The following is a 16,040-nucleotide window of genomic DNA, read 5'->3' on the forward strand; positions in this document are numbered from 1 at the left end:
AGTGATCAGCCACCTGTCCCTCTGAAGAGTTAACCAGAAGTGAACCCTGTCTTGACTGACAGACTGGTGAACTCCAGGGCTTAGTCAATTAGCACACCGGGTGGGTTGGACCTAGAGAGCAGTTGGGAGGAAGAAGGCAGTTCTTGTTTAGAGAAGGACATGTCTCCAGGAAGGATGGCTCCAGGAAAATGACTCTGCAGGTCCTAGAAAGCCAGGAGGGCAGGAAGCTTGAATTCTCAGCCAGGGTTTTAAGAAAGGAAGCCTGGGCTTTGGCTTCAGAAGTTTAGGGCAGGAGAAAGTGGTTTAGTAAGACTTTGCATTAGAAGTTATATTCCTTTAGTGTGTGTGTTTTGCATATTTCTGATACTGTTCTATTACAGTTTACCTACAACGTAATTGAAATAAGAAACACTAGCCTACGCTCCATACACCTAGGGTGTAGCAAAAGGCTCTGTACGCATTTTCGCATTTGCATGTACTTGTTGTTTGCAATAAAGTGTGCTGCCCCAGCATCATTCGGGGTGCTTTTGAAGTGTTCTTGTAACCTTCGGAGTATTTTTATCTGTAACTAAAAGCTGAGTAAGCCTCAGACGGAAGCAATCAGTAGTACCTGAATGAAACTGTTTTTCTTTTCTTTTACAAGCCTCTCTGAGTTGGTTTTTCTCAGAAAAGGTGGAGTGGGGGCTAAAGGGGGATTTCTCTGGTGCAAACACTTCTCCTCAGGTGTTCAGCAGCTATCAGTTTTCTCACCATGTATAGGCTTGCATGTAGAAGATTTTTGTACTTGTCTAATGGCAAAATGAAGAGAGTTTCCCCTGGGATTCCAACCCCAAGCCTAGGGGAGGTTCAAGCTCTGTAATAAAGAGGGGTGGTGGTGGCAGCGGCTATTTTTGAACCTACCAAAAATACAGAAGAGTTTTAGGAGAAGCCTAGTCATGCAGCTCAGCAGGGATGGTTCAGCATTTCTTTCCCTCATGTGAGCTTGCTCTGAGACAAAGGCTTTAATCCGCTACAACTCTACTTTGACTTCTTTCCTCCTTATTTTCTTTCCAACAGTCAGACTGGTTCTTCAGTGACAAGGAGGATAAAGGTGAGAAGGTGAGTCACTGAGGAGACGATGCCTGGTTTGTGGTAGCCGCTTATACCTCGGGCTGCAGGAAAATGCTGCGTAAAGGTGGAGGCACAGACTCTCCCATGCTTTCTGCTGACTTCTGTGGGTTGTTGAGGAGAGCAGACCTTTTACAGCGATACAAACAAGGCTGGTGTTCTTCTTCAGAGATCTGATAATGGTTTGAGAGAGCTTTTGCCTCTCAGGGTGTACAAATCCATTCTTTTGTTTCTTTTGTCCCCCTGTTGCCTCTGGCCAAACAGGTTTTTCAGGTTTTGAAGGGGTATAAAAACAAAAGAACAGAGGACACTGCCCTATACCAAGTCAGTGACTTGTAAGAGCTCTCCAAGGTTTCAGGCAGGAGTCTCTCTCAGCCCAGTCTTGGAGATGCTGCCAGGGATTGAACCTCGGACTTTCTGTATGCAAAGCAGATACTCGACCACTGAGCTTCCACCCCATTCCTCCAACACAGGAAGTTGCCATATACCATGTCCGACCATTAATCAGTCGAGCTCAGCATTATCTATGCTGACTGGCAGCAGCTCTCCAAGGTTTCAGGTCTTTCCCAGTCCTACCTGGAGATGCCAGGGAAAACCTGCGACCATCTGCAGGTGAAGCAGATGCATTACCAATGAGCTACAGTCCCATCCCCCAAACTTGCAAGGGTTATTCATCAGAGGTGAATGTGAGATGTGTGTGGTGTTACAATGCCAAAGGCATGCTTTGTTAGGTACTCTGGCAGCAGTTATTCAAGACACAGATGAAGAGAGGAATCTCTCCCACTTTTCTCCTAGTTTGGATGTGCACCCCCTGAATCAAAATCATGAGATTCTTAGACTGAGCATGTGAGAAGGAAAATATATATTTTCCGTTCTACATCTGTTGGCACACTAGGAAAGGTCAGAACCAAGGGTGGGATGTTGGATGGCCAGCAGTTGCATTTCCCTTGGGGTTACTTGTGAGGAGGGGGCAGCAGGTTGTACTCACACAGTGGGGGCTGAGAGAAAATTTCCCCATCTCTCATCAGATTCATCAGTGACTTGGGGAAGGGGTTGCTTTTCTGTAGCCTGTGGCTTGGCTAGTTTGTTTGAGTCCTCTCAACAGGCATTGCTTCTACTGTGCAACTGCAATTTGCTTATGGCAATCAGTAATCTTGATTAGGAGGGCTTGATCTGTGGCCGGCTGGCGAGTGACTGGTCCTGCCTCTCGGAGACAAGTTTTGACAAGATGACTATGGTTCATTTTGCCTTTACTATTTTATGGAAAATTCCTTATTTTTCTGGTGTGGAAGGAGGAAAGCAAATGTATTGAGGCCATTCTCCCTTCCCCCAGATTCCTCTTAGTGCTGGCCGAGGGAGGGAGGGAGTTTCCCATCCTGAGACCTTCCCAGTGTAGTTGGATCCACTTCCGTGAGAGTTGGCTGAACAGAAAGGGACATCCAGAAAGCAGTCAGCAGTAACCTTTCCCTCCTAACCCCATGTGTGTCCATTTCACAGACCCCCGTAGATGAGCAGGAGGCCCAATCAGTGCCAAATATTGAGTACCTTCTGCCCAACATCGGGAGGACAGCAGCACCAGGGGATGCTTCAGGTGAGTGCAGAGAGTGTTGAATTGAGTGGGAACGAAAGGGGATCACCCAATGGCCATGGTATAACCACAGTGCAAGGTCCTGGTTGGTGTTCTGTAGCTTAGTCACTTTGTGAGGGTTCTCTCTGTTAGCTGCTCCAGCATTTAAAAAATCAAAAATCAGCAGTAGATGTTTGTTCCCTCACTTGCTCTGCTGCCTCCCTCTTAGGCCTAATATACCCAACTCCCAGCTTTGGTTTCCCTTGTCTTCTCTATGGCTCTGTGAATTTCCCTCAACTTCCTGTGGCTGAGAGACCCATCCTCTCATCCCTGGAGTACATGCCATTGCCCTATGCCAGAGAGCACAAAATTGCAGTTCTGCCTGCCTGTGAAAAATATCCAGGTTTGGGCAGTTCTCCAGTGGGGAAGAGTTACAGCTGTCAGGAATGTCTCCTTCCTACATGATCTAGTGCAATTTGTGCCTTTACCAGTTGTTATCAACAAAGTGCATCTCCCCACCTCAACCCCTTTCTTTCAATTTAATAGTGCTGTTTTGGGAGAAAAAATACAGGCATGGCCATTTTACCCTAGCCATTTGTGATAAGTGTCCTTTAAATTGCCTGAGGGCTAGAGGGAAACCATCTTTTAGGCATTGGAAGGGAACCTCTCTGGTTATAGATGCAGATATTGATTGGAGACTTTTTTGTTTTGTTTTAAATGAGTTTTTCCTCCTCTGCCTTTATAGACTTTCCTAACTTTTTTGCTGTCTTTCTTCCTTCTCTCTCCTCATCTTCTTCCTCCTCCTTCCTCCTCCAGCGGATCTGCCGGAGCTCTAGAGCTGGTACAGTGTGGTTGTGCGCTGGTGTTCATGCACTAATTCCATTGGGTGATTACGAGAGACTGAGGCAGGCAGGACATGGGTTCTGGTTCCTTACTGGTCTTTCCATGTTGACCAGCAACAGTTGCAGCATATATCTCATGTTGCCAACAGTGGGGGGCAGGGTCATTTTGCCCCCAGTTTAAAAAACGAACAGCAAAAATGATCGCTACTTGATTCCTTCATTATTGGCATGACCTGCCAATAATTGGAAAAGTTCCATTTTAAGCCAATTGTGGAAACTGAACTATGACAATTCAGATCAGTTTAGTTCAAAACAAAGCAGCAGCTTTCTAAGTTAACATGGAGTGTTACTTGGGCAATATGGAAAGGCAGCTAATCTGTAGCTTAGAGACAATTCCAGCTACAATGCCACCTTTGCACAGTGTTTTGGTGATCCTAACAAACTCATTGCTACACTGAGATTTTTTTTGGTTTTTTAATTGTTTGTTAGATTTTTATTCTATCCATACTAAAATGACTTTTATAATTTTATTTTCCCTTTAAAGACTTTTCCATTTATTTTCTAAAAAAATGCACAGCAAAGTGTACAATTAATGAAAGTATTTGCAGTTGCAGCATCGTGTAGGTACTGCTGATTTTAGGTGTGATTTGTTTCCAAGTAAATATGCTTAGAATTTCGGCCTAAAACATCAAACAGCATAAAATTAAAACAAAGACTCTAATAGGGTAATAAAGAACAATAGCAAAGTAGATCAAATTTAAAAGCTGCCTTAAAGACCTATACAGGTAAAATGTTACTGACTAGAGTCAGTTTCAGGGATGTTCACATCAAAAGGACTTGTGTGAGCAATCTAGTCTTGTGACTGGTGTCACATCAAAGGCTGAACTTTAGCTGTCTTTCATCTCTGCCCTTCTGTGTGACCTGAAAGCCTGCCTTACTCTTGTACCAACAAATGTTGCTCCAGTGAAAATAATTGCTTTAGCTATTTTGTATTTTTTCATTGAAGGAATGTGTACTTTTCCACTGAAAAACAATAGATCTTATTCCAAAAGTTTGATGCCACTCCCTAGAAATCTGAAATTCTTCTCCTTTACCCTCAAAGACTTGACTTGTTCAGGGTCTGGGGGTAGAATTAGAGCGGACTTTCTGCCTTTCCTCACTCTCATAATCGCCAGCCACTAATTCCATGTGGGCATGGGGGGGGGGTAGACTTTGGCGGATGTGGGCCTTGCCCGGGGCAGGGTTGGGGGGTCATCCATTCTATTGTCTGTGTGATTTTATTGTTGCTGATATTGCTGTGCCAGATTTTGTGTGTGGATATGAAGGGTTGTGGGGAGGCTATTGTGAAGACAGCTTGGCTGGTGCTGTCCCCATAAAGGGCAAAGCGTAATGACTGGCCCATTTCTCACCGTTTGGTTTCTGAGCTATTGTTACCACCTATGCAGCTAACTTTTGGATTTGCCAATGTCTGCCTTTGTCCTCTTTCTCACCCTCTTTGCCCACTCTGCTTTCCACTGTGCTAGATCTGTCTCACCTGGCTTTTACTTTTGCTACACTCAAGAAGCATGTGAGCAGAGGTGCCCAAGTGGACCTGCATTGCCACTACTTCAGTCTTACTATTCCCAGGACATTTGGGCAACATCTGCCAGTGGTTCTCTCTTTGGCTGCCCGCTCCAATCCCCTTTAGGTTCATGGCTTGCCTTCTGTGTGGGGCGCAAGATGTGGATTCTACCTTTGACAGTGGTAGCTGCTCCCTAGGAACTGAGAATCCTCGGAATGCTGACTCTTTAATGGTTTGCTCACTCCTTTGTTGCACATTCTTTGGCATTCAGCAATGCCAAAACACCACCATTTTGTTTTGGCATTGCGGCTTAAACAGCTTCTGAATTAAAACATAGTTTGTTCTAAATTCAGAGCTGAATTTCTAAGCAGTTTGTTGGCATTGCTGTGTTTGCACATTGTCTGTTGTCACCAAGAAGCTTTCCAGTCAAGTTGTACTATTCAGAGCAGATGAAACCTAGGAAGATCTCCTCCATCCCCTTCACCCCATCTACATTGGAGTGGGAGAAGTCAGTGTCCCTCACAGTTTCCTTGGAAACATCTTTAGCAATTTTTTCTCTTACTTTTGTCACAATCGTAGTTCCACCTGAGAGCAAGTTCCAACTGCTAGCAGTTGGCAGGCCACAATATTCAGAATTGGTGTCCAAGAGAATGGAATTATGCACCGTGTGAAGAGAGAGGAGTTTGCCCACCTTTCTTACAACACTAGACCCAGAGGTCATCCCATGAAACTGACTGGGAGGAAATTTAGGGCAGACAACAAAAGGAAGTATGTTTTTACACAACACATAATTAATCAATTGAATTCTCTGCCACAGGATGTGGGGATGACCACTACCTTGGGTGGCTTTAAAAGGGGCTTAAACAAATTCATGGAGGATGGGTCTGTCAGTGGCTACAGGCTTTGAATACTAATTGCAGGGAAGCAACAGCAGGAGAGGGGCTATTGCTTTCAGCTAATGCTTGTGGGCTTCAGGATGCTGGACTAGATAGGCCTTGGGTCTGAACCAGCAAAGCTTCTTCAAGTGGAAGCTATTCCTGTCCCTATAGCAGGCCTGTGCAATATCGATGCCCACAGCCCGTGCCATGGATTGTGGTCTGCCAGATTTTTGACAATCTCCCTGCTTTTGCAGTCCCAGGCAGGCGGCACAAAAGGGAGGTTTGTCAGGTCTTCACTGGGCCACCATACATGGCCGGTGAGCTGCGTTTGCACATGTTATGCAAGTCTGGTTTATGGTGTGCTCCTCTGGATGGGAATCTGGCATGCTCCATTATGGAATTTAGTGTGTACACGTGTGTAAAAGCATTAGGGATACCTGTATGGCATACTTGGAAAACTTGTGCATCTGCAGACCAGCTTCCAAGGGGGAGTGGAGGGAATACACCAGGTGTTGAACCAATGTTCCCTTGCATTCATTCTGCCTTCTGTTGCCTTGTGCTTGGTCTATCTACATAACCTTCACTAAATGCCAGTAGCTCTGTCCCACTAATCTTCCAGGCAACACTGCTATTGCTTCACAGGTGAAGGTGTCGGTGGGCCACCACTGCTTTCCAAATGCTTATGTATCCACAGATGTTTGAAATGTTTCCTGTCCCTGTTTAATTTTTGTGGTGATCACCAGGGCATTAATTTTTTCTAACTTTTAAAAATCAAATAAAATGTATTTATATATTGTGATTAAGCCCTTTCCTGTGGTCCAAGGTGGTATGTTTGTGAGCACTCAGAGGGAACTTCCTTTTTTTGAACAACTTGACAAGGCAGACCTCAGTCCTGCTCGCAAACACTTGTTCTTGAATTCTTTGGAATAAAGGCCAAAAGCATTCTTTCTATTCTGCTCAGAGAGCTGCACTCTTACAAATAGTCCTTCATGTATCACTTGAACCAGCCAGTTCAGAAAAAGTATTGCCTGAGTTAATTGTCCATTAAAAGGGCCCTCAGATCTTGGGATACCCCGGTCGTTCTTCTAATCCCTTAAAGTAGTGTTTCTCACATCCCGGGTGCCTTCCCTCAGGCTGCCACCAGGGGATGCAAACAACTGCATGTAACCCATAAACAGTCCAGACGTGGGATAATCCAAAGTGCAGGTTGTGATCTTTGTGGGATTGCCAAAAGGATGTAGAGGTTGCAGCCAGGTCCCTGACTCCTACAAGCTGTATGTGTATGAGAGGACCTGAGTCAAGTCTATATGTCTAAGGAGCCAGCAGGATGGGCCCAGTGAAGTTTTAATAGAGGATGGGATCTAAATTTACAAGAGCAATGCAATTTCATAAAATTTGGAAGCAACTGAGCTAATGAATCAGTTCAGTGTCTAATCACAATTGACTTTAAAAGCTCCCCCCAAACCTTTATCAGTTGAAAGCTCTGCTTTCAACCTTTTTATAACGATTTCTCTCAGGTTGTTAGGAGGACAACATGAAACTTATGAGGCTCATAAGGAAAAGGCTTCTGTTAGGATATCTCAGATCCATCAATTGGATGAAATAAAGACCTCCCAAGTTTGGGAGGCAGTCAATCCTATTTAGCATACCTGATACCCTTGCAGTGTCCATCATTATTTTGCATTGCTTTCTGCAGTGCACAAAGGAGGCCCTGTGGAGTAGGCACAAGCAAAAGACAGAGGGTAGCATAGGAAAACATCTGCTGGGTCATCCCTTCTCTTTTGGGGGGTGGGAGGGTGCCCTATCCAGCTTAGTCCTTTGGCATTTATAGGAGAATGGCATGCCTTAAAATGTCACTCCAGAGCTTCTGGGAAGACCCTGGGCCAAGCATGGCATCCGCTCTGGCAGCTGCACAAACTACCATCTGCGTCCCCAACTTTGCTCCACCTCTAACTGATGCTTTCCTCTCTCTCTCTCTCTCTCTCTCTCTTTGTTTGTCATTGTTAACTGTTGCAGATTCAACCAATAGCGGCTCAGCTAAATCGAAGGTAAGCGCCTCTCCTTTTAATCCCTGCTCTTTGGATGAGATTGCGGCTGGGGAAGGAGTGGTGGATGAGGTTGCGGCTGGGGAAGGAGTGGTGGTGGAGCCTGGGAGTTCTCAAACTGGCCTCTGCATAGTCAGAGAAGACTCTCTGGTGCTACTTGGGCACTTGCAATCACCCGCCACCCAGTTGTGCGCGCTCCTCTCCAATGCACAGCAGGCCATGCACCCAACCAGGGCTGACTCCGACTGTGCAGTTATCTAGCCAACTGGAGAAGAGCTGCCTTTCCTCGGGATTTCCTAAGGAAATCTGTCCTGGCTCCTGTTAGAATTCTATTCACAGGGCTGCATTCACAGGGCAGATCCACAAGAACCCAGAAAAAGGGCAGAATGTGCTAGTGAGCACAAAATCTAGCTCCCTGTGGATTTCAGTGTGTGCTCTTTCCCTCTCATATGGGGCGGGGGGGGAGCTGGTTTCTAGCCCTTATTTCACAGCAAAGATATGCTTAAATTTTGTTGGCAGTGCCCTTCTGAAATCTCAAAAGCCAGAGGTGTGGTTGGATGCAATGCTTCAGTGTCGTCGTGTTTGCTGTGACTAGCAAAACCAGAATAAATTTTGCAAAATGGCTAAAAAAAAAACAACCCAGGAAATTAAGGAAATTGATTGGGTTGCAGGATTTATATAGGCTATAGAATTTGGCTTTTGCGGGGCACAGGATTTGAATTGCCAGGTGCAAAATTTGAATGTTGTTTTGCAGAATACACATAGCACTACCTACTGCTGTTGATTTCATTTGCTTGCCCTGTTTGGCTTTTTTGAGGGGAAAGAATTCCTTTTTTCACCACACTTGTGATTTACTTTAAATGGTTAAGATAACATGTGATTGCTCCAGAGGTGGTTGATTTGGGATTGCAGATCAATGAGTTAATGGCTTCTTATCCTACGGTTAGCGGATGATGTAAACAAGGTTAATATTCCTGAGAATTTCCATCTATGTCTCCCTTTCTGTCATCTTTTCTCATGTGTAACTCTCCCTTTCTCTCACTGTTTATCCCTGCTTCAGGCTTCGTGGGGCTCACGGAAAGAGCACTACCACAAGGAGATGCTTGCCATTTCCTTCATCTCAGCTGTCAACCGCAAGAGGAAGAAGCGGAGAGAGGCCAAGCGTTTTGGGAGCAGCACAGATGACGACTCTGAGCATGAGTCGGCTGCCAAGCCAGCCACCAAGAGAGATGAGGAGGAGGCTGAGGAGGAAGATGGGGAGGCCGAGGGGCTCGGGAGCAGCGCCAGAGCTCCAGTGCCTGATGCACGGAGCGGTCCAGAGTGCACTGCAAAATTGGGAGCAGAGTCAGGAGAGAGGAAGGTGGTGGCACCTCGGGGTAGCCCAGAACCGGCATCTGATGCCCGCTCCATCGTGTCTGGTTACTCCACCCTGTCTACCATTGATCGCAGTATGTGCTCCGAGGTGCAGTCGGTAGCAGAGAGCCGTGGGGAAGAAGCAGATGATGAGCGGAGTGAATTTAGCCATGTGGAGACAGATACTGAGAACGGTTTTGTGCCAGGGCAGGTTGGGGTGCTCCCAGAAGGAGCTGGGATGGCAGCGGTGGTGGAAGGTGGAGCTACTGCCTCTGACAAAATGCCTCATCGGGCCTCCTTCAGCTCCCACCGCCTCATGCAGTGCGACACCCTGGCACGGCGCAAGCTCTCCCGACCCCGTCGCAACAGTGAGGCCTCCTCCAAAGACAGCTCTGAAGTTCCAAGCTCCAGCTCACCGGGTAGCCAGGAGTCGTTGCAGCCCACATGCACCACAGAGGTCCACGTCCGGCCTTCCCTCGCGGAGCAGCTGAGACTCCGCCTCCGTGGCTCAGCAGACGACATGCTGGCAGTGCGCCTGCGCAAGCCACACTCGCCCGAGACGCGGCGCAAGAAGAACAGCTGGAGGCGCCACACTGTCGTGGTGCCTGGCGGCCTCAAGGATCTCAACTACAACGAGTGGAAAGAGCAGCACATGTCAGGGGCTGCTGAGGCCCGCCCGTTAGACACCTCGAGCAAGGATCCCCTGAGGGACAACAAGGACTCTGGACTCAGTAGCCTGGAGTCAACCAAAGCTCGGCCTTCCTCCTCCACGCCGGGGAGCATGGCAGCTCCTGGTCAGCAGAGTGGTAGTGAGCAGCACTGCAAGGGCAGCTCCGAGGGGCGCTCAGCTCCCCGGCGTACAGCCTCCTTACGCTTCCACCAGTGTCTCTAGAAAGCCTACTGTGGAGGCTCTGGCTAGAATGGCTGCAAAGAATCCCTGAGGTTAGCTGTGTCCGTAGCCTTGACCTGAGCCTGGGGGGTGGATGGCCACCAATGCAGCCTCCCACTTGAGCTCCCACTAGCAGTTCTGCCTTGCCTTCTGTGATACCTCATACGTCAGTGGAGCAAGAGCCTTTGCCCTCCTCCCTGGCCTCGCTTTCTGGTCCTCTCCCCCCTGGTGTTAATTTAATGTCACCCCTATTTTGTGACCGACGGGTTTATTTATTTATCCCCATCCCCCCAGGGAGGTGGTTGGAGAAAAGAAAGCCGAGGTAGGTGCAACATGGATAGGGCTCTTCAGCTGCCAGTAGGAAGGTTGTCTCTTGGTTTGGGCACCTGGAGGCTCTCTGGTTAATGGGATGAGCAGCCCCATGCCAGCTTCAATGCTTCTTTCCCAACTCCAGAGTTCCAGCCCATAGTTGGAATGTAAGGTATGTTTTGGAAGGAGAGGAGAAGTGGAGGAAGCCAGAATTGCTCCGCGTTGCCCAGGAAGAAGCTCTTCATACTCTGCCTCATTTCCAGCCAGTCCACTTTGCCTTTTCTGTGTCTGACTGAGGAGGGCCGGAGCTGGGTGAACCATGCTAATGGATGCAAACTCATGTGACCATATGATCACTGCCAAAGCTCTGTGGCTGATTAAGCCTCTGCCCCATGCACCGTTCCACCTCAGAAGCCCCCTTTCCACCATGCAGGATTCCTTTTCTCCAGTTTCCTCCTATTGATATCCAAACTGCAGCCATTGGTGTCTGTCTCAAGCGCCTTTCAATGGGTCCCCATATAATACCTGCAGCCCCCTCGGCCTTTCCCCAAGGCAAGCAGGGGGGTGGCCTCTCTCCAGATTTCCCATCTGTGGTGGCTCATTCTTAGCAAGGTTCTTACAGAATTGGCTGCCTTACCTATCACCCTTCTTTTCAGTTGTAGCACTTAAGCACAGATCCTGTGGGCATAAAGTCATCTCAGGCTATGCACTTGCCCATGAACATCATCCCAACAGGAGAAACCAAAATGGCAGAGCCATAATGGGTGCCTGAGAGGCATATGGCTTGACCATGCTTAACATGCACTGCTGTTCCCGTCCTATCCTGTATTCTAAACCCACAAAGAACCCTGTAGCACCTTAAAACCATACGTTCTGGTCCGTGAAAGCTTATGCTACATTAAATTGATTAGTTTTTAAGGCGCGACAGGATTCACTGCTGTTTTGCTGCAACAGGTTAACAAAACTACTGCTCTGCAATCTAGTTTTTCAAACCCCTCTTGCAGTATTTCCCTCTTGGCAGAACCCGGGTTAACCTCTGGCGTTGCATCCCTCCTTTCTGTCCTGCTCACCTAAAGAAGTTGACTTAAGCCTCCCGCCCCCCACAGTATATTGTCTTCTCCCATGAGGGCATGTGAACACTTTTACAACTTAAATTTTCTATTCAGCTGCTCAGTACTTGGAGGAGTTGACATAGCTGGTCCCAGTCTAGGTATCTGACCCTCTCTTATCTCCTAGCCATTGTACAAAGCATGGCTTTGAGAGCTGACGCAAGTTCCTCCCTGTGCTCTGTGTTAGGGTCAGGTATGTGGTGTCTGGAGTAGAGAACAGGGTTATTTATGCAGATGAGAATTCAGCTGGCTGCCTCTATGCTTGTAAGAGCTCCCTACAACATTTGGTGCTAAAAGTGGATGTGTGGGATAAACCACCTCCAAAGGACTGCATAACCTGTGTATGAGTTTCTTGAGCTAACATTGTGTGGACTGTGCCACCCCACATTTAGCCCATTGTTAATTCCCATCTGCAGCACAGAGAGGCAGTAGATTGGGCATCAACAGTGCAGGCACTGTGTGAGCAGTGGGGCAGAGAAGATGCATGAACACAATGGAGACACAATATGATCCCCACGCCCCTCCATGGCCCTATGCAGAAATGCCATCAAAGAGGCCAGGTGATGCTTTTGCTTTTAGGATTCCCACAATAATCAGTATGTGTGCCATTTGTGAAGATTCCATTCATTCAAGCAATGGCTGAAATGTCAGATCATACCACCGTGTGCTATGCAGGTGTCCTCTAATATTTTTTTAATCCTTTTTGGTGCTATATTTGTTTTTAACAATATCATCTGGTTTTTGGCTTTCTCAGTATATTGGACAAAAAGAAATAAAACAAAGGAGCCATTCATTGACAATCAGGGTACCCATGCCTGCTGTCAGTGCTTCTTGCATGACTTTCCTTTTGAGGGACAACTTGTATATGTTTTGATTGTCAGGGTGTTGCGACTTTCCAGCCACCTCACGTCTTAGTAGAATCTCACCTGCCTGTAAGGCACATGAGAAAAATAAAAGGGACTCTCCCAGTGAAGTTGCAGAGGAGGAAAGCTTTAGTAAGTTAACTTTATGGAGTGTGTGATTGGTACCACCTCTATTCTCCCCTCCCTCCGCCTTTTGGCAAAAATTTAACCACTTTGGGAGCAGCTACACAATAATCTTCTGTAGAAGAAATCTCACCTTGGAGACACTTTGCCCTCTTTTTCTCACACAGTGAACCACATATACTGCCCAGTGTCAATCAAACCCAGTGTATTTCAGTGGCATCAGTTCAGATGTTCAGTTGTGAGAACTCAAGTGATGAACATGCATATGTGTGGTGGACCTGTCTTGTAAGAGCTAGCAGACAGTGTGCACATCTTGTGCATAAGTGGCACAATCAAAGATTAGGGGAATTAACATTCAACTCTGCCATTTCAAACCTTTCAAAGCCATCCAAGGTACAGATGGATTGGTAACCTAGGCACCAATAATAATAATAATAATAAAAGTCTAGCATTGAAATAGTGCTTTTTCATGTTCAAAACTCTTCAGATACCATATCTTGTGTCCTCGTAACCATGCTTATAATTACTTTTGAGAATGTGCAGTGATTCTAGAGATGTGCAAAAACCCTCAACCAGTGTTCCCTCTGTGTGTGCACACACACATGTGCTCACATTTTTTTTTAATGTCTACTCAGTTCATTTGAGATCCCGCTCAGGTTGAATCAGGAGGATCCCGCTCTGAATGCATGTGCGCGCACTGCCTTGATACTGCCACCCAGAACAAAACTCATTCCGCACACAGATGAAAAAAATTAGAGAGAACACTGCCCTCAACCAAATAGAATTACACTTTGAATTCCGTCGGTTTCCTTGACAACAGAACTCAAATGTTTGGCCTGTCAGATCCCACTTGTCCTCTCTGTGCTTTTTCCATACCGGATGTCTTTGGCATTTTATAATTCCCACAAGAACTACACCATGTATGTGGCCATTGTGCATAGTCCATGATGCAGTGCAACTCAGAGTGATGCATGATGACATCTGGGGATTGTCTAGTGCTAAAAATAATAGGTATGGCAGTATGGAGACCATCGGTCATCTAGCAGAATTCATGCACATTGGGGAGAGGCTGTAGCTCAGTGGTGAAGCTCCTGCTTTGCATGCAAAAGGCCCCAAGTTCAATCCCTGGCATCTCCCGGTAGGATTGGGCAAGACCCTGACTGAAACCTTAGCCTAGACAGACATTGCCAGTCAGTATAGGCAACACTGACCGAGATGGACCACAAGGCAGCTTTTCGTATGTTCAAATATACACCGTTCCCACCCAATTCAGACTGATTTCACCCAATATCCCAAATTTTGCACCTAGATCCATATTAGGCTGCAACTGCCCATGGTACATGGTGTGCTGAGACTGGCAGGTTTTCAGCTGGAATTGGAATTCTACTAATGATTATACAGTTTATAGATTAGTTTGTTTCCTCCTCTTATGCAGAAATCATTATCTTTCCACAAACAGCATGAGACTGTCATGAGAGGAGGCGATTGGTTGGTTGGCATGTTCTCCTTGTTTAGCAGTGGTTGCAATATTGCCTCAGAGAAGTAAAATGCATATAAATAATATCCTTTATGTGAAAAAGTTTGTGAAAGCTTTTAAACTTCAAAAGCTTTGGGGGCGCTTTCATTGTCACTCCTGACCAACAAAGAGTTCTGTGAAACTCAAAAGCTTGCACAGTCCTGAGCATTGTCAGATTTGCTGAATCTTTTCTGCAGTTAGAAATGAGGAGTAACTTAATCCACATGCTCTCCAGTATCTGAATGGCTTCAACAGAGTTTCGGCCAAGAGGGAGGTTTCATGAAGCAAATTCCCCCAAAGGACACAGAGGATGTAAGCTCTGTTTATGCTAATGAGAACAGGAAGCAAATGTTTGAATACAGACACCAAACAATTAAAATATCTATCAATTGCCTATAATTTGTGCTATGGTCAAAAGAGCAAGAAAGTTCCACACCTTCTAATGCAAATGTCACAGCCATTCCATTGAGGCCTTGAAAAGGGGTGGGCATGCATGCTGAAGTGTGGAATTTAAAACGGAATGAAACAAAACTATGTACTATATTGTTATGCATTGTTCTTATACTTTTATGCAAGATTTTGCTGTAAAGTTTTTTTTCACTTTATTTTGTACATAGCCTTTAAATGTGTAACATACAATGAAAGAGTTTATAAGGATTTTTTAAAGACTTTTTTGTTTTCCTCCTTTTAAAACAAAAACAACAATTGAAGTTATGCTACAGTGTTGAATTTTTTTTTATTTTTAAAAAAATCTGCCTGCATGGTTTGTCCCCCATCTCATCATCACTGTGTTGTACATTGTCGGACAGTATATATGGTCAAACAAAACAACGGAAGACACCCAGACTCCACTTTGAGAATAGCCTCAGAATTACAATTATATATATATTGGAAATAAACTGGCTTGCTCAGAGAATGTTTGCTTGCTTCTTTTAAGCATGCCCTCTAGCTATTATGCCCTGTAGTTTTGAAAGTGGCCTTTCCAGGTTTGCTGGGCTCCCTACAATTCTCTATGAGCTTTTCAGCAGCCCCAATCTAGCAGGAAGTTTTCTTGCTCATGTCCCATCCGTTCATTTCAGTGGGGCTTGTGCAACAGACTCTGGGCTGGATTATGTCCAGAAAGCTTTATGTTCCTGAGGTTTCAACAACACACAATCTACATTTCCCCAGTACTCGTGTCATTTGATATGGTCATCATTGTGCTAGTGCTTTCCCACTCCCCCATTGGTCACCACTTGCAGGGCATGGGGAATGCAAGTACTCATCATTTCCTGTGGGCATTGCGTCACACAACTCTATTTGTGCCGCTTTGTGATGGAGTGGTACTGCCCTGGAGCACAGCACCGTCAATGGCATTAACACGCACAGAAGGGCACCAGAAGGGCACCAGCTGTCGGCATTCCCCCACACAGTATGTCACTATTTTGTTGTGTGTCACAGTGTCCCATTTGGAGGGTGGCTCCACTTTCAAAGTCTAGAAGGTGAAACGGAGATATGGTGGAACTAGGGTCAAGAACTGGAATCTTGCCATTTGGGCTGCCCATTCCTTATTTCTTTCTAACTCAACTCAGTATTTGGGCCCCTAAATATGCTCAGTGGCTTTCACACTGTGTTTCAGGAAAAAAATAACCTCAGTTCCTTGAAAGGTGTATTGGGGGGAACGTTAGTGAGAAGGTCAGGAAACACTAATGGCAAGCAAGTGTCCTTTGAAGACGTTTGTCCTTCGTTACCCATCTTCCCTGCAAGAGGCAGCTTCATTGCACATTGTTGGCTTGTGGCGAGAAGCTGAGTCCCCAAGCAGACCTGGCCTGAGTGTAGCCACATAACGTGATTCTACCGCACAAGCTAAGCCAGCTTTGTCTCATAAGCTGCCTGGAT

At 46.1% G+C, this 16,040-nt stretch overlaps 1 protein-coding gene across 7 annotated transcripts in view; it reads left to right on the forward strand.

Moving 5' to 3' along the window:
• The window catches only part of ARHGAP23 (Rho GTPase activating protein 23), a 234,496-nt gene extending 219,418 nt beyond the window's left edge, over positions 1–15,078 (forward strand). For 6 of the 7 annotated variants that reach the window (XM_053259976.1, XM_053259975.1, XM_053259973.1 and 3 more), the window contains 4 exons: positions 1,057–1,098; positions 2,605–2,698; positions 7,972–8,003; positions 9,061–15,078. In XM_053259976.1, coding sequence (XP_053115951.1) covers positions 1,057–1,098; positions 2,605–2,698; positions 7,972–8,003; positions 9,061–10,245 — 1,353 coding nt within the window. In that variant the 3' untranslated portion in view covers positions 10,246–15,078. Of the gene's footprint in view, positions 1–1,056; positions 1,099–2,604; positions 2,699–3,490; positions 3,516–7,971; positions 8,004–9,060 lie in introns of all 7 variants that reach the window. The other variant, XM_053259979.1, reaches the window with a different exon arrangement.
• The last annotated feature ends 962 nt before the right edge of the window (positions 15,079–16,040 follow it).

This window comes from Hemicordylus capensis, chromosome 6 (assembly GCF_027244095.1).
Source record: "Hemicordylus capensis ecotype Gifberg chromosome 6, rHemCap1.1.pri, whole genome shotgun sequence".
Classification (NCBI taxonomy): Eukaryota; Metazoa; Chordata; class Lepidosauria; order Squamata; family Cordylidae; genus Hemicordylus; species Hemicordylus capensis.